Raw genomic sequence first — 23,300 nt, forward strand, 5'->3', positions numbered from 1 at the left:
CCCATAGCATACAGACCACCACCAGAGAGGTATCTCCCTCTTGTTTCCCTCACTGATGCAACGCTGTGATGCAGTTGTGATTAAATGAGTGATCAAGTGAGTCCTCAGGGGCTGCAGACTGGCCTAACTTGCACTGGTAATGTGGTAAATGCGGGGGCATCAGGATCTGCTTGCTCAGCACTGTCCTGATGCTGAGCTGTGTAGGAGCTCGTGTGAGCCACTGCCACATCAGCAGTAAGATGCAAAAGCCAAGAACTGAGTGGTGGAGAAGCTGCTCTCCACACCTTAGGAGGATGCTGATGGTTGTAAGAGATCTCCAGCCATGTTGTTTGCTGTGGTGGATGCTTTGTTTTGCTTGCTTCTTCCAAAGCCCTCAAGTTTCATATAGTGGACAACAAGAAACAGGTACTTAGGGATGTTGCTGCTGGGACACTATCCCTGGAGGTGTTCAAGAAGGGATTGGATGTGGCACTTGAAGCCATGGTTTAGTTAGTCAGGAAGTGTTGGCTGACAGGTTGGACTTGATGATCTCTGAGGTCTTTTCCAACCTTATTGATTCTATGATTCTATGAAATTTAGGACCATTCAGCTTCAGATATCCCATTTTAGCACAGGGGTACACGAGGCTCTCTGCTAAAGCCTGCAGTGGGCAGACCTGCCCCTCGTGTGCTTTTTCTCCTCCTACCATTTAAAAGATAAAATGATAAAGTTAGCTTTCAAATTTGCATTTTAACGCTCCCTACCTGTGCGCAATTTTGGTTTTTTTTGGTCCTGCCTGAGGAAGCATTATCCTTAAATGAACAAAAAAAAAAAGGAAAACACATTTCCAAAGGCCACACCACCAGATTTTGAAGTATGAAGACCACTGCCTGCCCAACGCTACCTATTTCCTTTTCTAAATTATTTATATATTTATTGTATTTTCACACGAGCCGTGGAAGCTGGAGGCATTTTTGCACTGCCAGGTCATCCTAAAGTACATTCCATACATAGAATTGGGCTGGAGAATACAGTTGCATGTGGTATTGTTCATTAATATTACATAATTACAGCACACAAAATAGTTCTCTGGGCAGTGATAAGGATTTTTTCATAAAGACTTAAGACTCCAAGGCAATGGATTCCATTAAGGGGTTGCTTAACATATCAGTGTATCTCACTACATTGTACCTTCATCCAGCTGCAGAAAAAAATGACAAAGCCAGCTTAGCCAAATGAAGCCATTAGCATGTGTAATGTGCTTTACACAAGAGTTAAATGCTTTTCGGTGTTATAAACTCATACTTTGATACTGCAATGACCAAGCGGAGATAGGATCTAACAAACAGCACTTGCAGCTGCATCAGCACAAAAAGGAACTGTTGGATTTTCTCTGCAGCCTAGAGAATATTTTCTGCAGTCTTTGAAAATTGCTCTGAAATAATAATAATAATAATAATAATACTAAAAAAAATATCTCTACATGTAGGCTAATATTACCTACTGACAGCTTGCCTAAAGTTTGTAGCTCAGCCTTCCTGGAGCAACTGTTCAGGATAAAATGTTGATGCAGCTTTTCAAGCCTGTTGGTTGCCTTTATTACCATTGAACACGAGCAAGCCCTGTGTCTGCTGTGATATATTGGACCTAAAGTAATGTGGAGGAACACCTGAATGACTAATAATCCCATACATAATCCCTTTGAATTGTAGTATAGCCCAATGCACCTCTCCTGAAGTCCCTGTGCTGCAAGTATAGTGTCAATATTCACTTTTCATTTGATTTACTAAATTGTGTTAATATGCTGCAGACTGTTGTATGGCCAAGATACAACAGCCATTTATCAATATCATAGTATCATAATATCATAATATCAGTCAGGGTTGGAAGGGACCACAAGGATCATCTAGTTCCAACCCCCCTGCCATGGGCAGGGACACCCCACACTAGTCCAGGCTGGCCAGAGCCTCATCCAGCCTGGTCTTAAACACCTCCAGGGACGGGGCTTCAACCACCTCCCTGGACAACCCATTCTAGGGCTTCACCACTCTCATGGTGAAGAACTTCCTCCTCACATCCAGCCTGAATCTCCCCACCTCCAGCTTCATTCCAATATAAACCTGGAGGTCTGGAAATCCCAAGAGAGCTCTTGACATTCAAGAGAAATCAGGCCTTGTTGCAGTTTTTGATGCATAAGATACAGTTGATAATACTTTTCCTAAAAATAGTCTTATCCTCTTTCTGCTGCCTTTTTTTTCTCTCTTTTTTTAAGGCAGAAGATGACTTTAAATGTACAGCAGTGAGAGTTGAATCCTCAGTTTCCCCACCAACAGTGTGAGATAGGTGCATCGCTCTGATCTTTCTGTAATCAGCAGCGTGTGCAGTGTTACTGTTTGAAGGTTGTGTGTTGAGTCACTGAGGGTTCACCTTCCTTTCCAGATGACACTGTGACAGCTGCAATCAGCAGATGCATGGGAGCTGACAGTCCTTTGATTTTAAAAAAAGAGTGTTGCTGGCAAGGCATTTTCCATAAGGAGTTCCTTCTAAGCTTTCTAAGTCATTTCACTTCTTAGCTCAATAGGACCTTGATTTGATAACACTCAGGGTGTATCACAAACCACACATCTGCTCTGTGGAGTCTCCCAGGACAAGGAGTGTGTCAGAGCTGGAGAGGCTGCTTCTTAGAGATTCCATTTTCTTTTCAACATTAGTTTATCTGTGAACCAGTTCTACTAAAGTATCATTAATGATTCCACATCTTGTGGGTCATATGACCTTACCAAGGCTATGCAGTTCACACATCTGACAATATTGTTTTGTTCCGCCCTGAAGGCTTTCCACTATGCTGTGTCGCACTGGGTAAGGCTGAATGAGTGCTGCACCAAACACAAGCAAAACACAGATCTCAAGACTATTTCTGATTGAGTAAAACTGAGCAAACTGATTTTTCTACACCAGTTCAGCCATCCTCAATTTGTCCTGTGACCTGAGTCACTGCCAAGCACTTATTGGGTGATGTGTTATGGTGAGACTGTCAGAATAAATGCAGGCTAAGAATTCTAATCCTCAGAGGAGAGCAATATGTTCCCACTTGTGATTTAGTCTCATGGTGAAGAGGTTGTCAAGGGGTTTGTGATCCAGGAGATTGATTCTGGAAGGAGCCTGCTTAGTGCACGGTGCCATTGGCAGTCATCAGCTAAAGCTGCCTAATGATGTCAGCTGGAGTGGCCAGGGAATCCTCTGCTCTAAGGTAGGCAGAAGAGTTAAATTGCTTCCAGAAATTAATCCCTTAGATGCTGATAGTGATTAGTGGAAGGTACCATAATGACTAAAAGTACTTCAAGTGTCATTCAATCTGAAACCCCTCTCAGCTGAAATATGTTAGATACATCACGACTGAGCTGCAGGTACCAGGTCAGCAGATGTGGCAGCAAATGTGGGGCACTGAATCTCACATCGCTGTATGGGAGCAACTGCCACTGACCAAACTCTCCCCTTTTCTTCCCATTGAAAACACTCTTAGATATTTATTGTTGAGGTGAAAGAAAAAATTAGGATTCCATTTCTAAATTAATTAGATTCACATTATTTCGTTACCCAAGGGTTTGATTCTTTTTTTTCATTATTGTTTGGATCTTTGTTTCAAGATTGGTCCAAAAGTCAGGGTCATGGCATAAGCTACAGGAAGCATCATTGTGTCACTTTGCTACATGACAAAGGGTTAATTACTCTGTACAGAGACTTTAGCTTATGGCTTGAGTGATTTAAAAAAAACCCTCCTTGTACCATTAGTGATCTGTTGAATGGGTGCAATAAGAAAGGCTTCAGGAATGCTTGCCACTGCTTTAGTGTGTCATAATGAAAAGCAACATCTTAATCACTCCATGGAAACTAGCTTGGGTTTGCAGTGCTAAACAGCTGGGAAAGGAAGAGTCTCTTTTGTAAAAGAAAGTGGCAAATGACATTCTATTGCTATTAAAAGCAGTTACATTTAAAAGGTAGTAGATTTGATTAGTTTCTGCAAAAAAATATGTGGATAATAATAATATTAATAATAATAATAACAACAACAATAATAATAATCCTACTGGCTTTCAAGCATTCCAAATAAAGCTCAGATGCATTATTTGATGCTTCCTTTATGTTATCCAGCCATAAAAATGGCAGCTTCCTCACAGGTTGTTAAATGCACTTATTTATAGACACTATTAACTTTCTTCAGTGATTTATTTTTCTTTGCAACTGATGCAGTGACTACCATCCCTGTATATTACTCAGGCATTTTTTTTCCTCAAAGAGACTGAATAAAATGACACAAATCCTGCTGGGCAGCTGATCCCATCAAAATGTCAGCCACTAAGAAACCTCCCATGATTTCAGTAAACTGTGTTTGTCAAGCAAAGTGATTAAAGTCAGGTTTTGGGAGCTCTGATCATGTCACTCTAGTTGATCTGCATCTACCCTAATGCATTGCAAGGGTGTGCCTGAAATTAAATTAAGGCCATCTACTCAGTCTTTCCCAAACTATTCATGTAATAGCAATCTAATGCTGCAGCCAGGATCATAGCTTCTTGACAGAAGTTCTTGTTAACCCTGAATCTGATGATGATAATAGTAACAGTATGACTAGAAAAATACAGGTGAAAATAGTACTTAGTATCAGACGGCCTCACACAGGTTGCAAACAATAAACAAAAGGGGAAGTTGTAACCCAGTAATCACATGATCACAAATGGTGTTTTCACCATAGAATCACTGAATCATAGAATCAATAAGGTTGGAAAAGACCTCAAAGACGATCAAGTCCAACCTATTACCCAGCACCTCATGACTACTAAACCATGGCTTCAAGTGCCACATCCAATCTCTTTTTGAACACCTCCAGGGACAGTGACTCCACCACCTCCCTGGGCAGCACATTCCAATGGCCAACAACTCTTTCTGTGAAGAACTTTCTCCTCACCTCAAGCCTAAACTTCCTGTGGCGCAGTTTGAGACTGTGTCCTCTTGTTCTGGTGCTGATTGCCTGGGAGAAGAGACCAACCCCCACCTGGCTACAACCTCCCTTCAGGTAGTTGTAGAGAGCAATAAAGTCTCCCCTGAGCCTCCTCTTCCCCAGGCTAAACAATCCCAGCTCCCTCAGCCTCTCCTCATAGGGCTTGTGCTCAAGGCCTCTCACTATATGTTAATAAGTCCATTTTCACACAAGGAAACAAGGTATATACAGCTGTGAAGAAAAAAGAAAGTTTATTTAATATAGTTATTGAGAAATACTAGATTTGGTAGAAGTATCTGTACCACCCAAACTTAGAGTCAGGTGACTGAGTGGGCTGGAAAGAGTCTTGGAAGAAGAAATTGTGGACACCACTACTAAAGGAAAATTATTCAGGAAATGTTTCCTTTTCCACTTGATTTTTCTACTGGTGCATCTACAAATAGTAGCTATTGTAATGTCATTATTTTTTACGACTTAATTTTGAAACATAGTTTTCTTTGCACATTTTAATGTGTAGATCTACGTCTAGATCCTAGAAGTGAACTGTTTGATGAAATGGAACTGTAGAAGACTATGTTTTTGATGCTTGGCCTTGAATAATCAACTTGCTTGGCTAGAATAAACTTGAAAGCAGGTATCAGTTGTGGACCTATGGCTATGCCTGTAACTGCATATACAAAAAGAAAACCCAATGAGATGTGCAATGTATGGTGTTATCCATCTGGCAAGTGCTGTTGAAGTAAAACTGGAATTTCACTTTGTGTGGCTGGCAGCATACAACCAAGCCCACTGCTTTTATACAGATTTGCTATGTGTGATGAAGTGATACTCACTAAACAAATAAAAGCTATGTAGAGCACATGCTGGATTAATATTGTATGTTGCACTACTTGCTGTACTATACATTCACTTTCAAGCCAAAATTCCCTAAAATATATTAGAAACTAGGGCTTTTGTATTGGTTACTGGGACAGAATTTCTCCCTGGAGCAATCCTGTCCTAAGGTACCACACACTCAAGCCAGTTTTACACCAGGCTGAGGTGAAGCTATGGTGCTCCAGGAAGCATTACATAAGCCACAAGAAAGTTCAAGGTATTAGAGTAATGTTACAAAGGTCCTCTCTTCCCATCACCACTCCAGCTCTGAGAGAAGTGCTTCAGTGCAAACGCATCTCTGCCATCCCCCTCCCCATAAACACCTCTATTTATAGGGCTTAAAATGCTGTAATGACTTCATCCATCATCCTGAAATATGAGACTTGCTGGTTGTCACAGCTCAAACCTCCTGTCCTTTCAGGACAAATAGGGCTGAAAATGGGAAAAAAATCCCTCTTTAACCCATATGATAAGTAGCAATCCCTCTTGCACTGGATGTGGAGGACCTGGCTGGCACAGTGTAAGCCTTGCAGCAGAAACCGTCCCTGAACAGCTCTGATTTACTACCCCTTTAAAATCATAGAATCATGTGGGTTAGAAAAGACCTTCAAGATCATCGAATCCAACCATTATCTAACTGCCAAGTCTGCTGCTGAACCACATCCCTCAGCACCAGCTCTCGTAATCTTTTAAACACCTCCAGGGTTGGGGATTCAACCACTTCCCTGAGAAGCCTATTTGATACCCCCCTTCAGTGAAGAGTTTTTTTCTAATATCCACCCTAAACCTCCCCTTGATGCATTTCCTTCTGTCCTATTGCTTGTTACTAGGGAGACTGACCCCAGCCTCGTTCCATCCTGCTTTCAGGTAGCTGTAGGGAGTGAGAAGCTCTCCCCTCAGGCTCCTTTTCTGCAGACTAAACCACCCCAGTTCATAAGACTTGTTCTCCAGACCCTTCACCAGCTTTGTTGCCCTTCTCTGGAACTGCTCCAGCCCCTCAATGTCTTTCTTGTAGTGAATGACCCCAAAACCAAACACAGCACTCAAGGTGTGGCTTCAACAGTGCTGAGTATTTATTCCATAGTATCATAGTATCAGTCAGGGTTGGAAGGGACCACAAGGATCATCCAGTCCCAACCCCCCTGCCATGGGCAGGGACACTCCACACTAGATCAGGCTGGCCAGAGCCTCTTTCTATCTTTCACTAATTACTTTTTTTGCCTTTTTTTTTCCCTCTCTAAACCAACAAGCTGTTTAGGAGAGTCTTTAAAATACCCAAGTGAGTTGGGGACTTCCAGAATGAGAGTCTCGGAGAACTCCCCAAGTTATTCACAGACTTTTAACACAACCTTCTGCCATTGTATTGTGGTTCCCATATTTTAAGCGCTGAAAATCATACAGCTCGGGTGTTGTGGTATTCTCTCCACATAAGCTGCCCTCAGAACGTTTTGTTACATTGTTTTGATGATTTTCAGTTCCAGGGAGAAGGCGGTGTGAATGTGGTGGCCCCGACCTGGGGCATTTAGGGAGGCTATGTTTCCCGTACAGGGAGCTTCAGCCCTTGGGTGCCGAGAGGTGTTTCAAACAGGCATCGTTTCGGGTAGGGTTCGATATTTAGATACTAGCCATGAAATTACAGCAGGGAATGTTTGTCAAGGCACACCGGCTTTAAGTACTCCCAGACAGTTCCGCGCAGACGAGGGCGACCTGCCCTCCACAAAGATGGCTGTCAGCAAAACGAACGGCGCTCCTCAGTCCAAGATGGTCGCTCCGCCACCATCCGTCTGACCTTTTGCCCGTACTTAAGATGCCTACGAAGCTGCGGGCTACGTGCCCAAAACAAAGGTGGCCACTCCAGCCGGGGTGTTCCCTGCCCCTACCAAACATGGCGGCGAAAAGCGGCAGCCGGCGGGCGGGACGGGGAGGGGCCTCTGCCCGGGGAGCCGGGGCCGGGGGCGGGGAGGGGGCGCGCCCGACGCCGAACCGGAAGTGCCGCGCTGCCTCCTCCAGCTGGTTGTCATTTCGTGCGGCAGCTCGGTCCTGAGGAGACGGGGCTCGGCAGCGGCCGGGTGGGGAGGAGGGAGGCACCGGCTGCGGCACCGAGGCAGGAAGCGGCGGCCGCTGGGGGGGGTGGGGGGAGGGGAAGAAAGCAGGAAAAAAAGAGAAAAAAAAGCAAATCAAGGCGGCAGCGGAGGCTTCGCGCTGAGGACACGTCGCGGCCAGGCTCGCCGGCTACCGAAGCGTCTCCCGACTCCCCGGAGCCGGTGTCGCGGCAGCCCTCCCCCCTCGCTTTCGCCTGCGTAGCCTCCTCCCTCCTTCCACCTCCTGGCAGCAGCGTACCCCGCGGCGACCCTCCCGGTGCCCGGCCGGTTTACATGAGGGGGAAGGAAGCCTGCCTGGAGCCGAGAAGACGCAAAGCAGGGGAAGGACTGCTCCGAGGAGCCGCCACCGGACCCCGCGCCTCGGTTAGTCCGCCGGGCCCCCCCTGCCCTGCGCCCAGCGGCCGAGACCGTGTCCCGTAATCTCCGGGCGATTTGGGAGAACCGGTTAAACACCTTCCATGGGGGAGAGAGGAGCCCGGCCCCCCGCCGCCTGCACCTTCCCCTCCATGCCGGAGTCTGCTCCTCTCCTGAGGTAAAAAAAAAAATAACCCTCCTGCCTTCCCCGACACCAGGACTCTTGCGAGGGAGGGGGGACACCGCGGGGGGCACCCCTCAGAGCCGGGGCCTGGCGAGCCGAGCCTGCCCGCGCCGCCCGCCCCTGCCCCGCTGGATGCCGAGTCCCTGAGGAGGAAAAACACAGACACGCATATCCACCCGGCCTTCAGCCAGGGGCTCGCTCGTCTGCAGGGAACCCACGGATCTCGGTGGAAGGAGGCGAGCCCGGCACCAGAAATCACCCTCCCAGCAGCAGTGAGAGCAAGAAAACCTCCTTCCCCTGTCTCCTGCACAACTCGCAGTCCCCTCCCTTCCCATTTCCCGAACGCTGAATGCTGATTTCTGAGATGAAAATCTTCTTTGGACAGCCAGGACTCGTATGAAGGACACGCAAATATCGGATCATAAATAAGAAGCGAGTCTGGCGAGCTCAGAAACCCAGCCCAAAAGAAGCAGCATCAAGAATCCACCCTTCTCCTGCACAACTCACTCCCCACCCAACACACAGAGAATACTAATTTCCTGAGATAAGATCTTACCCCTTTAAACAACCACACACACGCACACACACACACACACACAGAGTGTACACTATTACTAAATATAATAGGCTAAACCCAGCAGCACGGAGGGAAAAAGCCTCTTCTGCAACTCACTGCCCCTTTTCACCCTTCTGAATGCTGAGCTCCTGAGCTAAATTTTTCCCTTACCCACAGCAAAGACTCTTTTTGAACAGGACACAAATATATATTAGATTATAGAGATGTATTAAATTATTCCAGATTTAAATCTATTTTTTGCTGCCAAGGGGTCAGGGGGACCAGACGTCATTCTATTTTATGTTTTTTCCTTCCCTCTTAACTCATTTATGGGCGAGTCGAGGCTGCTGAGGAGGAAAAAAACAGGATAGTTAGAATCTCTTTATTTTCCCCAGAAGCTTTTTCTCTCATTGCTGTGCATTTCCTTTAGGGGAAAGAAAAAAAAAAAAAAAAAAGGAAACCTCTTATTTTGTGAACCAAAGATTTATTTTTCCCTTCCTCCTGGGCCAAAGGAAGGAAATGGACGCGAATTGACACGTTTAACGAGTTGAAGAGATCTATCTTTTGCAGAAACAGAACCCAGGCATCTTTATCCAAATCTGAAAGAAATAGTGTGGAGGGAGAAACTGGAATATCTAGCTAAAACCAGGATACTTATCAATCCTGCCTCAGAAGAGGACAAGTTAAACACTAAACATCAACTTGTTCTTACAGGGAGGATTCAAACCTTAACTATAATAAATGGGGGATTACGGGTTTGGAGTGTTAGTGCAAAACAACACTGGAAATAAGTCAGCTTTTCCAGTCAGATTTCATCCACATCTGCAGCCTCCACACCATCATCAGAATGCAACCCCCAGCCCTGCTGCTTTTATAAATAATAACACAGCTGCCAATGGCAGTAGTGCTGGGTCAGCTTGGCTCTTTCCTGCTCCAGCTGCCCATAATATTCAGGATGAGATTCTGGGGTCAGAAAAATCTAAAACTCAGCAACAGGAAAAGCAAGAGTCTCTAGAAAAACAGCAGCTTTCCCCTGGTCAAAGTCAGGAAGCAGGCATGCTCTCTGAACCTGAGAAAACGAAAACTGAAGAGAATCAGGGTGATAATTCTTCAGAGAACGGCAATGGCAAGGAGAAAATAAGAATAGAATCGCCGGTGTTAACAGGATTTGATTATCAAGAGGCTTCGGGGCTAGGTACTTCAGCACAGCCCTTGACATCCACTGCATCTTCTCTGACTGGTTTTAGTAACTGGTCTGCAGCTATAGCTCCTTCTTCTTCTACAATAATCAACGAAGATGCAAGTTTTTTTCACCAGGGAGGGGTCCCTACTGCCTCAGCTAATAATGGTGCTCTGCTGTTTCAGAATTTTCCACATCACGTCAGCCCTGGCTTTGGTGGTAGCTTTTCCCCCCAAATTGGACCCCTCTCTCAACACCACCCTCATCACCCTCATTTTCAGCATCATCACAATCAGCATCAACAACAGAGGAGGTCACCTGCAAGCCCTCATCCACCTCCATTCACACATAGAAATGCTGCTTTTAATCAGTTGCCTCATTTGGCTAATAATCTTAACAAGCCACCTTCTCCATGGAGCAGCTACCAAAGTCCATCGCCTACACCATCTTCATGGAGCCCTGGTGGCGGTGGATATGGTGGGTGGGGTGGGTCCCAAGGTCGAGACCACCGCAGGGGACTGAACGGAGGGATCACACCCTTGAATTCCATCTCGCCCTTAAAGAAGAATTTTGCAAGTAACCATATCCAGTTGCAGAAATATGCTCGACCCAGCTCAGCCTTTGCTCCAAAATCGTGGATGGAAGACAGTTTGAATAGAGCTGACAACATTTTTCCTTTTCAGGTGAGCACTGCCTGTTATATCCATCACTAAAATAACACCTCAGAGCTTTAAAATGCCCTGGGAAGGGTTGGGTCTTTGAGCAGTACAGCGTGATTGTATGGCTTCTGTGCATGCAACTAATTAAAATACATGGCTAATTTGGATTGTCATCGTGTGTATTATGCTCTGAGCTGTGAATCATGTGGTGGTTTTTTCCTAATGGTGGCTATGTGGGTACTGGTTGCCCACCAGACAGCTGCATTGGTCATTTTTCTTCAGCTCAATACTTAGATTCAGAAACAGCTGATGAGCAAATTCAATCACAAGTGGCAAGCCTGTCTACTAAAAGGAGTAAGGAAAAAAAGTGCTGCCTGATGGAGTTTGAAAGACCTGAGGCCTTCTGAAGTATGTGAGCATGTACCACATCTGAGAAAGAGTAATAAGGGATCATATTTTGGTTTAGGATATCATATGGGCTTGTAGTGCAGCATTGTTTTTGTAGCATGTTTGGAACCTTTGGGTTTTTTTCTTTTTCACATGGTGCTCATCAGCGCAGTTTGCTCTCTGCAGTCATGGCAGCAAATTTTGGTTACAGGCCATTAAATCATCACCAAAAATAGATCTGGAGGAGCGTCAGTTGGTGGTCTCCTGTGTTTTAATATGGCCTTATCCTGGCAGGAGCAGGTTGTCTGGTAGTTCAATCTCTTCTTCTAGGCTGACTTCTTAGGAATTTGAAAGGAACTTCAGAGTGTTGAACCTAATTTGCAGTGAGAATTAAAGCAGAGGGTGCTCTTCACCTGACCACTAGTTAAATCCAACTTTTATGTGTGTCTCTTTTGTAAACTCCTTTAAGGTGAATCCAAACACCCAAGAGCTCTTTTACTTTCAAAGGATTGTTTTTCAAGCCCTTCAAAAGAGGGCAAAAGTAAAAATTGCAACATGATTGCACTACTAGCCATGCTGTAAGAACGGGGGGTGACCTACTTTAAAATCGTTTCAAAGATCTGTAGAAAAAAAGACATGCAGTATGTTTCATAAACCACCTTAAAGAAACAGAAATATGGTTAATAATGGCATGATATGGTTAATGATGGCATTGTGGATTCAGACACAGAACAGCTCAGTTCTCCTTTGTGAACAGTTTCTGTTTGGTTCGCAGGGCCTGCCTATGCAGCCTTCTGACAGCAGAGCAGCTGCTGGCAACAACTTTCCATTAGAGACCTTTTTTTTTTTGCTGCTGCAGAGCTGCTAGCTGGTTCAGTATCAGGTAGAGCCCTTGTGAATTCAGAATGCACAGTAATAATTGATTTTAACGCCATGATTTGTAATTAATATAATGAACCTGTGTCCAGCATACCAAATGTATACACCAAAACCATTACACGAAGGGACACAGCTGGAGTCGGTCTTTTTTCAGCTTCACTGCAGAGAGGCTTGGCTCACAGTTTAATTTGTTCTGTATCCTGACACATAACTGATGTTCATATTGACAGAATGAGATCAAGTACGTCCTTGCTGCTGTGTGTAAGGCTCAAATACGTATGTAGCCATTGAAATGTGCTTGGTTTGACATCAAGGGCATTTCAGGAAATGGGCAAATTCATCCTTGACTTCTGGGTCGTGTTCCAAAAGTAAACTATCAGGCACATGTATTTTGAGCACAGTAAAGAAATAAATTTTGTGTAGCATGTTGTACCTGTTTACATAAACACTAGGATGAAGCTGTACATGTCAAGACCAAGTCTGACACCGCTTCATGCCAAGAAAAGGGAAGCGTTGGAGTGCTTTCCAGTTTGTTACTATCACTTCTGTGAAGAAAAGGGCAGGGCAGCAAAACAGGACTTCAGCACTGCAGACCTGGAAGGATGGTGATTAATTTTGAAGCCATCTTGGCAACAGCTTTTTACAACTCTGTTTTGTGTAAAATCTTTAGCTTGTTTGATCACTTTGCTATTTGTGTGTAGAAAGCAGGCTGGATTTTTGAAGTGCTGGAAAGAAAGGATGTAAAATTTGACCTTTGTCTTTTTTCTTCTTGGTTATGCTGACTGTGTGCCTGGTGCAGAGCAGAAAGAGTTTTGCTTATCCTATATTTGTGCTTGTGCTATGTAGGAAGTATCCTTGATGCAATTGTACTGGACAAGGCTATTTTGTTACTGGAATCTTCTTGGATTCCTATTAATGAAATAATTGAAAGTTGTCTTTGCTGCAGCAACATAATGGAGTAATTTGATACAGCTATCCCTTTCATGTAATATTTATGTTTTGCTGCTTAAATCATTAACGAGTGTTTCTGCAATCCAGTGAAAATTAGGTTCTTTAGAAGGCAAGATGTGAACCAGCAATTGGAAATATTTGGGGATCACTTTCTTTTTTTTTTTCTTTCTCCAAGGCTGTCTCTACTCCAAAGCCTGGTGAAACACAGAGATGGAAATCTTAGGGGTAACCGAGCACAAGCGCTTGTTTCCTCTTTGGAGGGGACAACATTGCATAATGTCCCCATAAGCCACTAATGGGAAGTGCTGCTCAATACAAATATTTCTGCCCATGGCCCTTAGATGATTGTGAGGAAGTGGGCATTCCAAAGAGCACAGAAGGAAAATACTGTGGTGATCTGTTTGATAATCTTGCAATTGGACGATTACATGCTTGGTATTGAGAGCAGCACGCAAAACATTGTGCTTTTTGTTCTGTTTGAGATTCTGACTCACAACGTTTCAGAAGTAGCATGTCTGTAGGAACTTCTTGTTGCACAGATGGAACTGGAAGCAAGGTCAGAGAAGACTGCTGCCAGATCTGTTAATGAAATTAAGTTCTGATATTGTGCTTTAGCCACTGGGCAGGCTTCCTCCTTCAAAGTTCTTTAGAGAAGAGAAAAGCCATTGTTCTTTGTGCATTCCTTTGTAAAGGAAATGGTCTCCAAATGAAGAAATTGTCCCTGAATTGAAAGAGAATTAAAATAAACCCGAGTCTTTTTGATACAACAGCCTTCCCTCAGAACTAGCAAGTGAAAATGCTTTGACTGCTACTATTGCATTTTACAAAGTTGCTGATTTTTGTCAAGAATTCCTTCTGCTTCTCTCCCAGCAGCCCTGACAGACTGGGTGCTCAGTAATTGCATTTTACTGCAGCACTGCCCTCGAGATTGTTTTGGCTTTCCTTTTGCTGTGTACTTGCACTTCCTCGTGAGAGTGGAACATCCTGCCTGTTATGCAATACATAAATCTTGCTTTGATAGGCATTTCCAGGTTTCCAGATCTTGCCTTCAAATGCGTGATGATGTTGTTAAAATAGGTCTGTGAGGGGACAAGCCAGTTAGCCAGCAGTGCCCAGTTAGCCAGCAGTGCCCAGTTAGCCAGCAGTGTCCAGCTTTCTGTAAAAATGCTTAAAAATAGTTCTGTGTTTCTTCCTGGAACCAGGCTTGATAATAACTGCCCAATTCAAAGAATTTTGTGCATGAGAGCAGCTCATTATATCCACTTGTTAAAAAATGTTTTTTCCTTTCTTCTACAGTGGCTAGTTTCCAGGTATACCACCCCTTCCAAATCTATTGAGGGTTTGTGCCAGACAGACGTTCTCTTCCCCAGGCAGATATGGAATGTTTGAGAAAACACAAGCATGATTACAGAAAGTGTTTTAATTCCCAGCTATACGTCATGATTTGTTTGCCCAGAGAAGTGGGTTGATTTAATAAGTGCATTAAACACATTGACAGGGAGCTGGCATTAAGAAATAACCTCCTGAAAGGGTTTGCCAACCTTTCCTCCTGAAGGAATTTCTGCAAGTAAATTTCTTTACCATGCCTCCTCATTTCAGTGTTCTTTGTTTTGGAGGAACCTTTTCATAAATCACCATGGCTGGTGGCCTTACAATGAGGCAAATTGTTCTGCAGAAAGTTTTGGGAGAACTGAATTTTTCTTCTAGCAATAGCAATTATTCCAAGGAATGTCAAGCTGCCATATTTTAAAGTGGAATAAATACTTGGAATCGGGTTTTTAGATGTCTCTTCACCCCTGTTGCTATAACTACATCAGCTGTGTGGTAATTAGTGTTTTGTATGCCGTTCCCCACAGCTACTGATCTGTGGAATTAGAAGTACTCTAATGTGGTGTGACATGCACAAGTTAAGTACTGTGGAAGTTAACACTGTTCTTGTTTTATAAACTCTACCACTGACGTTAATACTTCGGCTTTGGCCCTCCTGTGTGTTTTTGACCTCAGGGTTTCTTTTTAAAGAGAGCTTTTGTTAGAAGCTATTTGAATTATGTTTGTATTTTCCCAAGATTAAAAGGAGTACTCTTATTAAGCGTTTTGCTTTGAAAAGGGCATGCTCTGCAGCTCAGCATAAAGATTGGGAGCACAAGGTGTTGTGGAAAACAATTTCTAGAAGATGCATTAAAAACTCACCCTTAATAACGTGGCTAAAATAAAATCAGGCACGTTACTGGAAATTTTTATGAAGGCCTGTCATGCCAAACACTTAAACCTGAACTTTTGTTTTCTGTTTTTGACTAAACCAGAAGTGCTCCCTCCCCAAAAAATAAAGAACTCCGAAGTTATGCGTCACTTAACTTTTTCTTATTGTTCCCTGGTGAAGCTGTAAAAGATGATCAGGACAGCACACAGCAACATCCTTTCAGGAAAAACCTGTTTATTCAAAGCCTTTAATTCACTGGATGCTGGACTAGGAGCTGGAATACAGCTTTTGCAGAGTGATAGGAAGGAGGAGAAACTCACCCAGAAGCATAATCAAGTCCAAATTTGCTTCCCAATTAAGAGAAAAATGTGGAACTCGGTGGTTGTTTTGTACTTGCTATATTACCACTGCCTACACACTTCACTTGGCTTGAGACACAAAGCTTTTGAATTGTGGGGAATATGTAGAAGGTTTCAGAAAGTTGCAGCCTTCCCATGCTACATAAACAGGGTAGCAAATGGTAACTGTGAGATTTCTCATTTCCACGAGGATTCTCGTTTGACAAGGATTTTAATGCCTACAATAAGCCCCAGTTCTACAACTACATCTGCTCCATAAATAGCCATTTGTTGACAGTGATTAAGCACTTAATGCAGTGGCATACATTGCATTATTATTGAAGCCTCAGAAAAGTCATATTTTATAAGATCAGCCATGGCTTTAGCTACCAACAAGTGGTCATAACCTGCCAGGCTTCACTCTTTGTACAGTTTGTGGGTTTAGCTTTGGGAGGCCCATCATGGAAAGCACTTAGAAGAAACTCTTGACATTGTGGAACCTGAATTGTTCAGGTGACGATAATGCTGCGGGTGCAAATGGAGTATAATGAATAATTAAGTTAGGTGTACATTTTTGTGCTGTGCAGGAGGATTTGGTTGTGAGATTTTTGAAGTGCAAAGTATGATCTTCCTGTGCATGGAAAAATTCATGTTACATTCCCTTTTCTTTTTGTATGAGGATATCCCAGTATACACCATCCATGCTTTGTATCAAGTGACTTTCTTTTTGGAGTGAAATATCTTTGGACCTTAAAAAATGAATTTTTAATAGGAATTAGAATTTAGCCATTTCCTATTTACATGTGATTCATTTTTTTGCAAGTCTTCTGAATATAAAATCATCTGTCAGGGTGCTAGTAGGGAAGTCACTGGAGTCACAGAGGTGAAGTGGTTTGCTTATGCTGCGTGAATCCGCTGACAAAGTTGTGACATGAAGTCCCGAGTTCTGCCATCTCTGCTTTAACAATGTGATAGGATGATTATGAACACTGTACATACTTAATAATTTCTAGATAGTAAGAGAATCAGAATTTTTTTTTTTCTGTAGAAACAGCTGTGTAGTTCCAAACCATTGTATTTCCTGATGTAGAATATTCACAGTCTCAATGGCTCTTAACCAGATCTGTTAGCTGTCACCTTTTATATATTATTGTGAAAACAATACCGCTTGTTCAAAATCATATTTAATGAATGTCTTCTGAAATCTTGGCTGACATTTCAAAAATAGTGATATATTAAGACTGAAGGTTGATTTCTTTCTGTTTGGTGGGTTGCTTTTTTTCTGGCCTTATGTTCAGCCTGATAGCTTTCTGCCTCAGTTCTGTTTCCCCAAGGATAAATGTGTGTGCTCTTTGAGCCTTCTGATAAAGCAAAGTTGTAGATGTCCTAAACAAACTCATATAAAGCCAATTTCTTGTGTTTAACCTGGGGAAGTAGTTAGCTTCTTTTGTTACCAAAGTGTACATCCTCTGCTTTATTTCAGGGTAGTCATCACCCCTACATATTATCTTCATAACTAAAGTATACAGTAAGCAATCCAGCTCCATGGAAAACGCTGTAACTGTGAATTGGGCCATTAACAGCATCACCAGATTGTTATTAATTCTCTCAGCATGAAGTCTTTTGAAGAAAACATCTCTTTTCTTTTTTCCTTTCCTAAGTATGGTGTGGTTTATGTTCTTTATAACTCATAACTAACATGCATCTGAGAATAGCTCATCTTTAGTGACCGCTTAATGATTAGTATCTTGGCTGTTACAGCTTTTGTTTTGGTGTTGTGGAATATTAAATGTAGAGTTGCACATTTCTTCAGCAGTGTGGGCACTACCACCGTGCTGTCATCAGTCTTTGTTAGGTATATTATATATATATATTTCAGATACATGTTTCTGACAAAACATGCTGCCGTCTTTGAAGTTAAGACAGACAAAATGTGTGCTCCCATTTTCAAGGCAGTCTCAGCATGAAAGGCCTTTAAATGGTGTTAAAATTCTCACCAACTGCCAACCGTGACTTTTTTCAGTAGAGGGATTCTTTCAGGATCAGGGCAAGTGACTTAGTGGAGCTCTGTGACAGTAAGCACTGGGCAAACCTCTGAACCATCTGGGCATAGCATTTTGGCTGGTCTCTATTTAGGGCATACACGACTGACATTTTCATTGCCTGGATGTATACCAAGCTCTTGCATTTCTCTGCATTTCCAGAGAGGTGGACTGCTGCATTAATTGCAGGAATATACAAATTCAATGTAACAGTAATAGTGTCTCTCAGTGTTGTGTTTAATGTGGTTTGCTGTCTTCTAACTGCTAAGCAGAGACATGGAGGAGCAAACTGTTTCAAACAACCCAGGAATAAGACTGATCTTAACGGTGTGGAAGTTCAGGCAATTCAGCACTGTGAATTGATGATGATTAGAGATATGCAAGGGATGGTAGGGAATCAGCATTTTGAGGCTGCTCTAGCAATCTTTCCTGTTGTTATGACAAGTTACTGGAACTACTGGAGAGCATGAGTACAAATATGGTTCATGTTTTAGGTAGTCTTCCTTTTTATATGAATGCTTCTAGCTTCAGGGAGGAGTAAGACCAATTGATGTTTTGTATTGGTGTGCAGGGTTATGTTTCAAAACCTTTGCTCTATTGTTACACTCCTGTGGACCTCATACTGCAAAACTGTCAGGTAGCTGGTTTACTCAGAGGGGAAAACCATAAACTCCTCACCACAGAAAGAGTCCTCAGGAGAATGTGGTGTTCCTAATGAGTTCAGCCGATGAGTTAACTGCCTTTCTTCTTCCCCCTGCCCGCCTCCCTGCGTCCTTTCCTCAAATGTTTAAACTCTCAGTGCTCAATATTAAAAACCTACCATTGCAGCAAACCCCTCAGTTACTATAGCTCAACCCAGTATAACACAGATATGAGTCTGTGACAAGAGGCTATCTTCAGCCTTGTGTACTCCAGGGCATGCGCAGCACAATAAATTACTCGGCTCAAGTTGTCTTCCTTTGTGTCTTTCAGACAACTGAAATGTTAAGTACCACAAATTGAACAAAGACTTGGAACTACTGAGGTTCTGCACTTTGTGAAATAAGACTTTTATAGCTGATCATGGTCGGGTTTGAGGTTCATTCCACACAAGAGAAACACAATACACTATGAAAGCCAAAATGGAAGGAGTAGCTCCTGAGGGATGTTAGGTTTTTAGAAACCACCTATTTTAGGCTATTTCTGTCATGTTGTGAGGACTTGTCTTCTAGCATCCATTCCCAAGTTACACAGATGTTGGATCCTGATGGGTCCAGGATGCAGACTCAAGGACTTTTGCTCAAACCTGCAATGATATTTTAGTGCAACTAGAGTTTGAAATGGTTATGATCTGATAATGTATAAACCAAACCAATAAACTAAATAGTACTAGGAAAGGAAGAAACCAGTAGGAAAGGAGTACAAGTAAACACCAGATTTAAGAGTTCAAATGCTTGTAACAGTTTCTTCAAGGTACCTCAATTGCCTTGTAATATAAATGACCAAGGAAATAAATACTGAAGAGGCAGAGCAGCAATGTTGTTTTTATAGCAAATTTGATAGTGGGCTAGATTGATAAAGCAAGTGGTTACAAATTCTGCTCTTTCTAATGGTGCTTGAAACGCTGCATGTCCCACTAGGAATCACCTGTTCTGTGTCAGTAAGAACTTGTTCTGAAGAGAGGAAAACAAATCAGAAAATGTGGTTGAAAAATATTTCTTTGCAGCAGTCAGAATGTAACTAATGGACTTGGAAATGGATCAGGACTCTAGCAGCTAGTGGATTCCTGCTCTTAAAATAGCATTAAGTGTTTAAAGTCCAGGATGATGGATCACTGATATAAAGAATGCTTCTTGGAACACTGCAATCAATACTGCTTTAGCACTTCAGCCCTGGGAAGTAAAGGACATTATGACTTGATACACAACAGTCTCTGGGCAGTATTGTTTTCCACTTCACCACTGGTTTTAAAAATGATCAAAGCTGCATCTGTGTGCTTTGGAGAAATTTCAGCTTCACAGTTAGAGTTAAGGACAAAAAAATATATTCACTGCTGTAACAACAATAGTTGGAGAGGAGCAGTTTAGCGTAAACGTGTCTCTCGAATTGCTCACGTTTTGCTTGCTTGTTTGAACAGATGCTTTCCATACTTGATCTCAGCTCAGAGGTGAATCTTCTAGAAGGTGAATGAAATGAAGTATTTGCAACTGATGTTAGAGGTTTTTCTTGGACATGGGAAAATTGAATTCAAGGTGGATCAACATCATTGTATAACATGTCCAAATAATGTGTAAACACATGGGTCATTTGGATAGGTGGAGAGTTTGGGGAAGTTTATCTATAATCTCAGTTATTCTGAATTTGCTGATTAAAATAATGCAATGCCAGGATACTTTGTATTATGCTACTGTAGCATCAGATTGTTACAGTGTGAGATTAATTGTTGTAGTTGGTAAAGCCTGAATGATACATGTGTTAAATGATGGCTTTGGTTAATATGAAGGAGAAATATTTGCTAAGTAATGCTTCAAACGGCTTGAGATAATTAAGGTGAGGTACCTGAGACATCTTGCCTCCCATTTGTTGAGTCCTTCAATTCTTATAATGCTTGGAATACCAAACTTGTGAAGTCAGGGAATTAAAAGTCAGAGTTAAATTGTCACCTAGCAAACCAGACTACTTGCAACACTACTGCTTGTGCAGAGGACTTCATAATTATGCAGACTTTGAACTGACTGTGCAGGATTAGATTAAGTTACTGGGGTGGTGGTTTAGGTGAAGGAAATTCTCTGTGGTTGTTGAATTCAGGTTTTCTTAAATTAGGGTTTATTTTATGACTTTACTTTGCAATTCTGTCTCCCAGGACAGGATCTTTACTTCCTAACCATGAAATTTTGTTTAATAAAGTGAAACTGTGTAGCAAGGAATAAAACTGAAATCATAGAATCACAGAATGGCTTAAGTTGGAAGAGGCCTAGGAGATCATCTACTCTAACTTCCCCACCATGGGCAGGGACCACTTACAGCTAGACTTGGCTGTTCAAGGCCTCATCTAACCTGCCCTTGAACACCCCCAGGAAGGAGGCATCCACAGCCTCCCTGGGCAACCTGTCCCAGAGTCTCACTACCCTCATACTGAAAAACTTCTCCCTAAGATCCAGTCTAAACCTACTCTCCCTCAGCTTAAAACCATTCCACCTTGTCCTGCTTCTTGATGCCCTTATGAAAAATCTCTCTCCAGCCTTCCTGTAGGATCCCTTCAGGTACTGGAAGGCAATTTTAAGGTCCCCCTGGAGTCTTCTCTAGATTGAACAACTCCAGCTCCCTCAGCCTATCTCATAGCAGAGGTTCCCTGGGCTCACTTCAACAGCTCTGTGTCCTACTTATGAAATGTTGAATTGGGTTCTTAAATCACAGTATCACTAAGGTTGGAAGAGACCTCGAGGATTATAGAGTCCAACCTGTCACCACAGACCTCTCATGACTAGACCATGGCACCAAGTGTTACGTCCAGTCTCCTCTTGAACACCTCCAGGGATGGTGACTCCACCTCCTCCCTGGGCAGCACATTCCAATGACAAATGACTCTCTCGGTGAAGAACTTTCTCCTCACCTCAAGCCTAAACTTCCCCTGGTGCAGCTTGAGACTGTGTCCTCTTGTTCTGGTGCTGGTTGCCTGGGAGAAGAGACCAACCCCTTCCTGGCTACAACCACCCTTCAGGCAGTTGTAGAGGTCTCCCCTGAGCCTCCTCTTCTCCAGGCTAAACAATCCCAGCTCCCTCAGCCTCTCCTCACAGGGCTGTGCTCAAGGCCTCTCCCCAGCCTCATTGCCCTTCTCTGGACACGTTCAAGTGTCTTGATGTCCTTCTTAAACTGAGGGGCTCAGAACTGGACAATGACAATGATTGGTTATGGTAAATATAGATCAGATTAATATTTAAGAATGTTCTGATTTTTACTATTCCTACATCAGACTGACTTTGTGCATGTTTTTGCTTAATTCTGCTGTAGTAAAGTAGAGCACACTGGAAGTTTTATGTTTCATATGTGTGTTGCTTAAACTGGCTTTGTATTTGTTTGCAGGATCGCACGAGGACTTTTGACATGCATTCACTGGAGAACTCCCTAATTGACATAATGAGAGCTGAAAACGATTCACTGAAAGGTAAATTTAGAAAGAGACTGTTTCCTTCAGTAAATAATTGGGAAGATGTCCTGACTCAAAATAAGAAACTTGAGTTTTGGGTTGGAAAAGTAAAGTTTCATTGTGCACCTACTGCATGTTGGTCAGCTCGGGCAGGCCATCTTTTTTGTTCAGCTGTCTCTAGATGAAGCTGTTGTAACTCATGAGCACTTGAGTGTTTTGTCTTTATACAAAACAATGTGAAACACAAACATAAGCTGATCTTTTGTGTAAGTTGCCAGTGGTGTTTTCAATGGATACAGTGTGTGCAGCCTGTAAAAGTGATCGACTTTAGGAGACCTAACTTCACTCCATAGTGCTTCCCTGCTGAAGTCGTAGTTCTTTCTGTCTTGGGGGAGAACGAGGTTTAACTGTGTCATTTTGAGAAGAACACTGAGTATTTCATCACAGTATGCTTTTAGTTCTTTCCTCTCTTTTTGTTGCTGCCTTGAATTGCAGAATTCTTTGTACCATTGGGAAAGGGGAAAGTGAGCTAAGCCTGCTGAAAATTAGGATTTTTATGTGTTTTTTTTTTTTTTGGCAAAGGTAATTTTTCCTTGCCAATACTCCAACATACAAAGTATTTGAAGCATTGTCTACATTTGTTTTGGTTTTGTTCCTTTTTTTTTTCTAAACCTGAATAGAAACTGTTTATGGCATACCATTCAAAAGTCTGGTTTCTCTTTCTTTCTTGTTCTGTATGAGTGAACCATTTGGTGGTTGTATAAGTAGTCAAAGTCTTACACCCATTATCTAAGCATTCAGTTTTAGTACCAGTCATGAGACCACTAAAAAAACAAACAAACCTGCATTTGTGGTTCCTGAAAGTAAATTTCTTTTGTTATCAAGACTTGTGGTGTTAATGAAATCTGACTTGTTTTAATAGTGATTCATGCTCAAAAGACCAACCTTTGATAAACTGGCAACAACTTGCAGTTATTGCAGTCATTGTGGTCTGAAATGTTGCTTGTGTTCCACATCCACAGTACTGTGCAGCAGTTCAGGGTGATGACTAACACCAAGAAATACACTTTCCTATTGAAATGACAGTGAGAGCTTGATGCACACAAAAGTAATGCCAAATTAATTGAAAACACAAAACCAAAACAAAATACCCTCCACCCTTTGTTAGTGGGAGCCAGGCTTTTATTAATAACAAATAGTAAAAGCTTTCATTTGTTTTATGTGCTGTCTGGAAACATCCTATGCCCCCAGCATTGTACACTAACCGAGAATCAGGTGCCCTTCCTTGGCTGCAGCACCTGAGATTTGCTCTGACACCTTTTATTCAGGCAGAGACAGCCAAAGGTTTAAGTGCTGAAATTTGGCAAGGTGACAAGCCAGGGTGACAAGACTGTAGAGGAAATGAAATTTCCCTTTAAATTTGAATTCAGCAGTGTCAGGTTCATTTAGCAGCTAAACAAGGGTAGTTCTGTACAGTAGTATGAATTTTAA

At 42.6% G+C, this 23,300-nt stretch overlaps 1 protein-coding gene across 2 annotated transcripts in view; it reads left to right on the plus strand.

Moving 5' to 3' along the window:
• Positions 1-7,889: 7,889 nt before the first annotated feature.
• CPEB4 (cytoplasmic polyadenylation element binding protein 4) overlaps positions 7,890-23,300 on the plus strand; it is a 47,577-nt gene continuing 32,166 nt past the window's right edge. For both annotated transcript variants that reach the window (XM_068160346.1, XM_068160354.1), the window contains exons 1-2: positions 7,890-10,910; positions 21,746-21,827. In XM_068160346.1, the coding sequence (XP_068016447.1) occupies positions 9,789-10,910; positions 21,746-21,827 (1,204 nt within the window). In that variant the 5' untranslated portion in view covers positions 7,890-9,788. The remainder of the gene's footprint in view (positions 10,911-21,745; positions 21,828-23,300) is intronic.

Source organism: Melanerpes formicivorus, unplaced genomic scaffold (assembly GCF_026170545.1).
Source record: "Melanerpes formicivorus ecotype bairdi unplaced genomic scaffold, bMelFor1.0.p_v2 SCAF_2, whole genome shotgun sequence".
NCBI classification, from domain to species: Eukaryota; Metazoa; Chordata; class Aves; order Piciformes; family Picidae; genus Melanerpes; species Melanerpes formicivorus.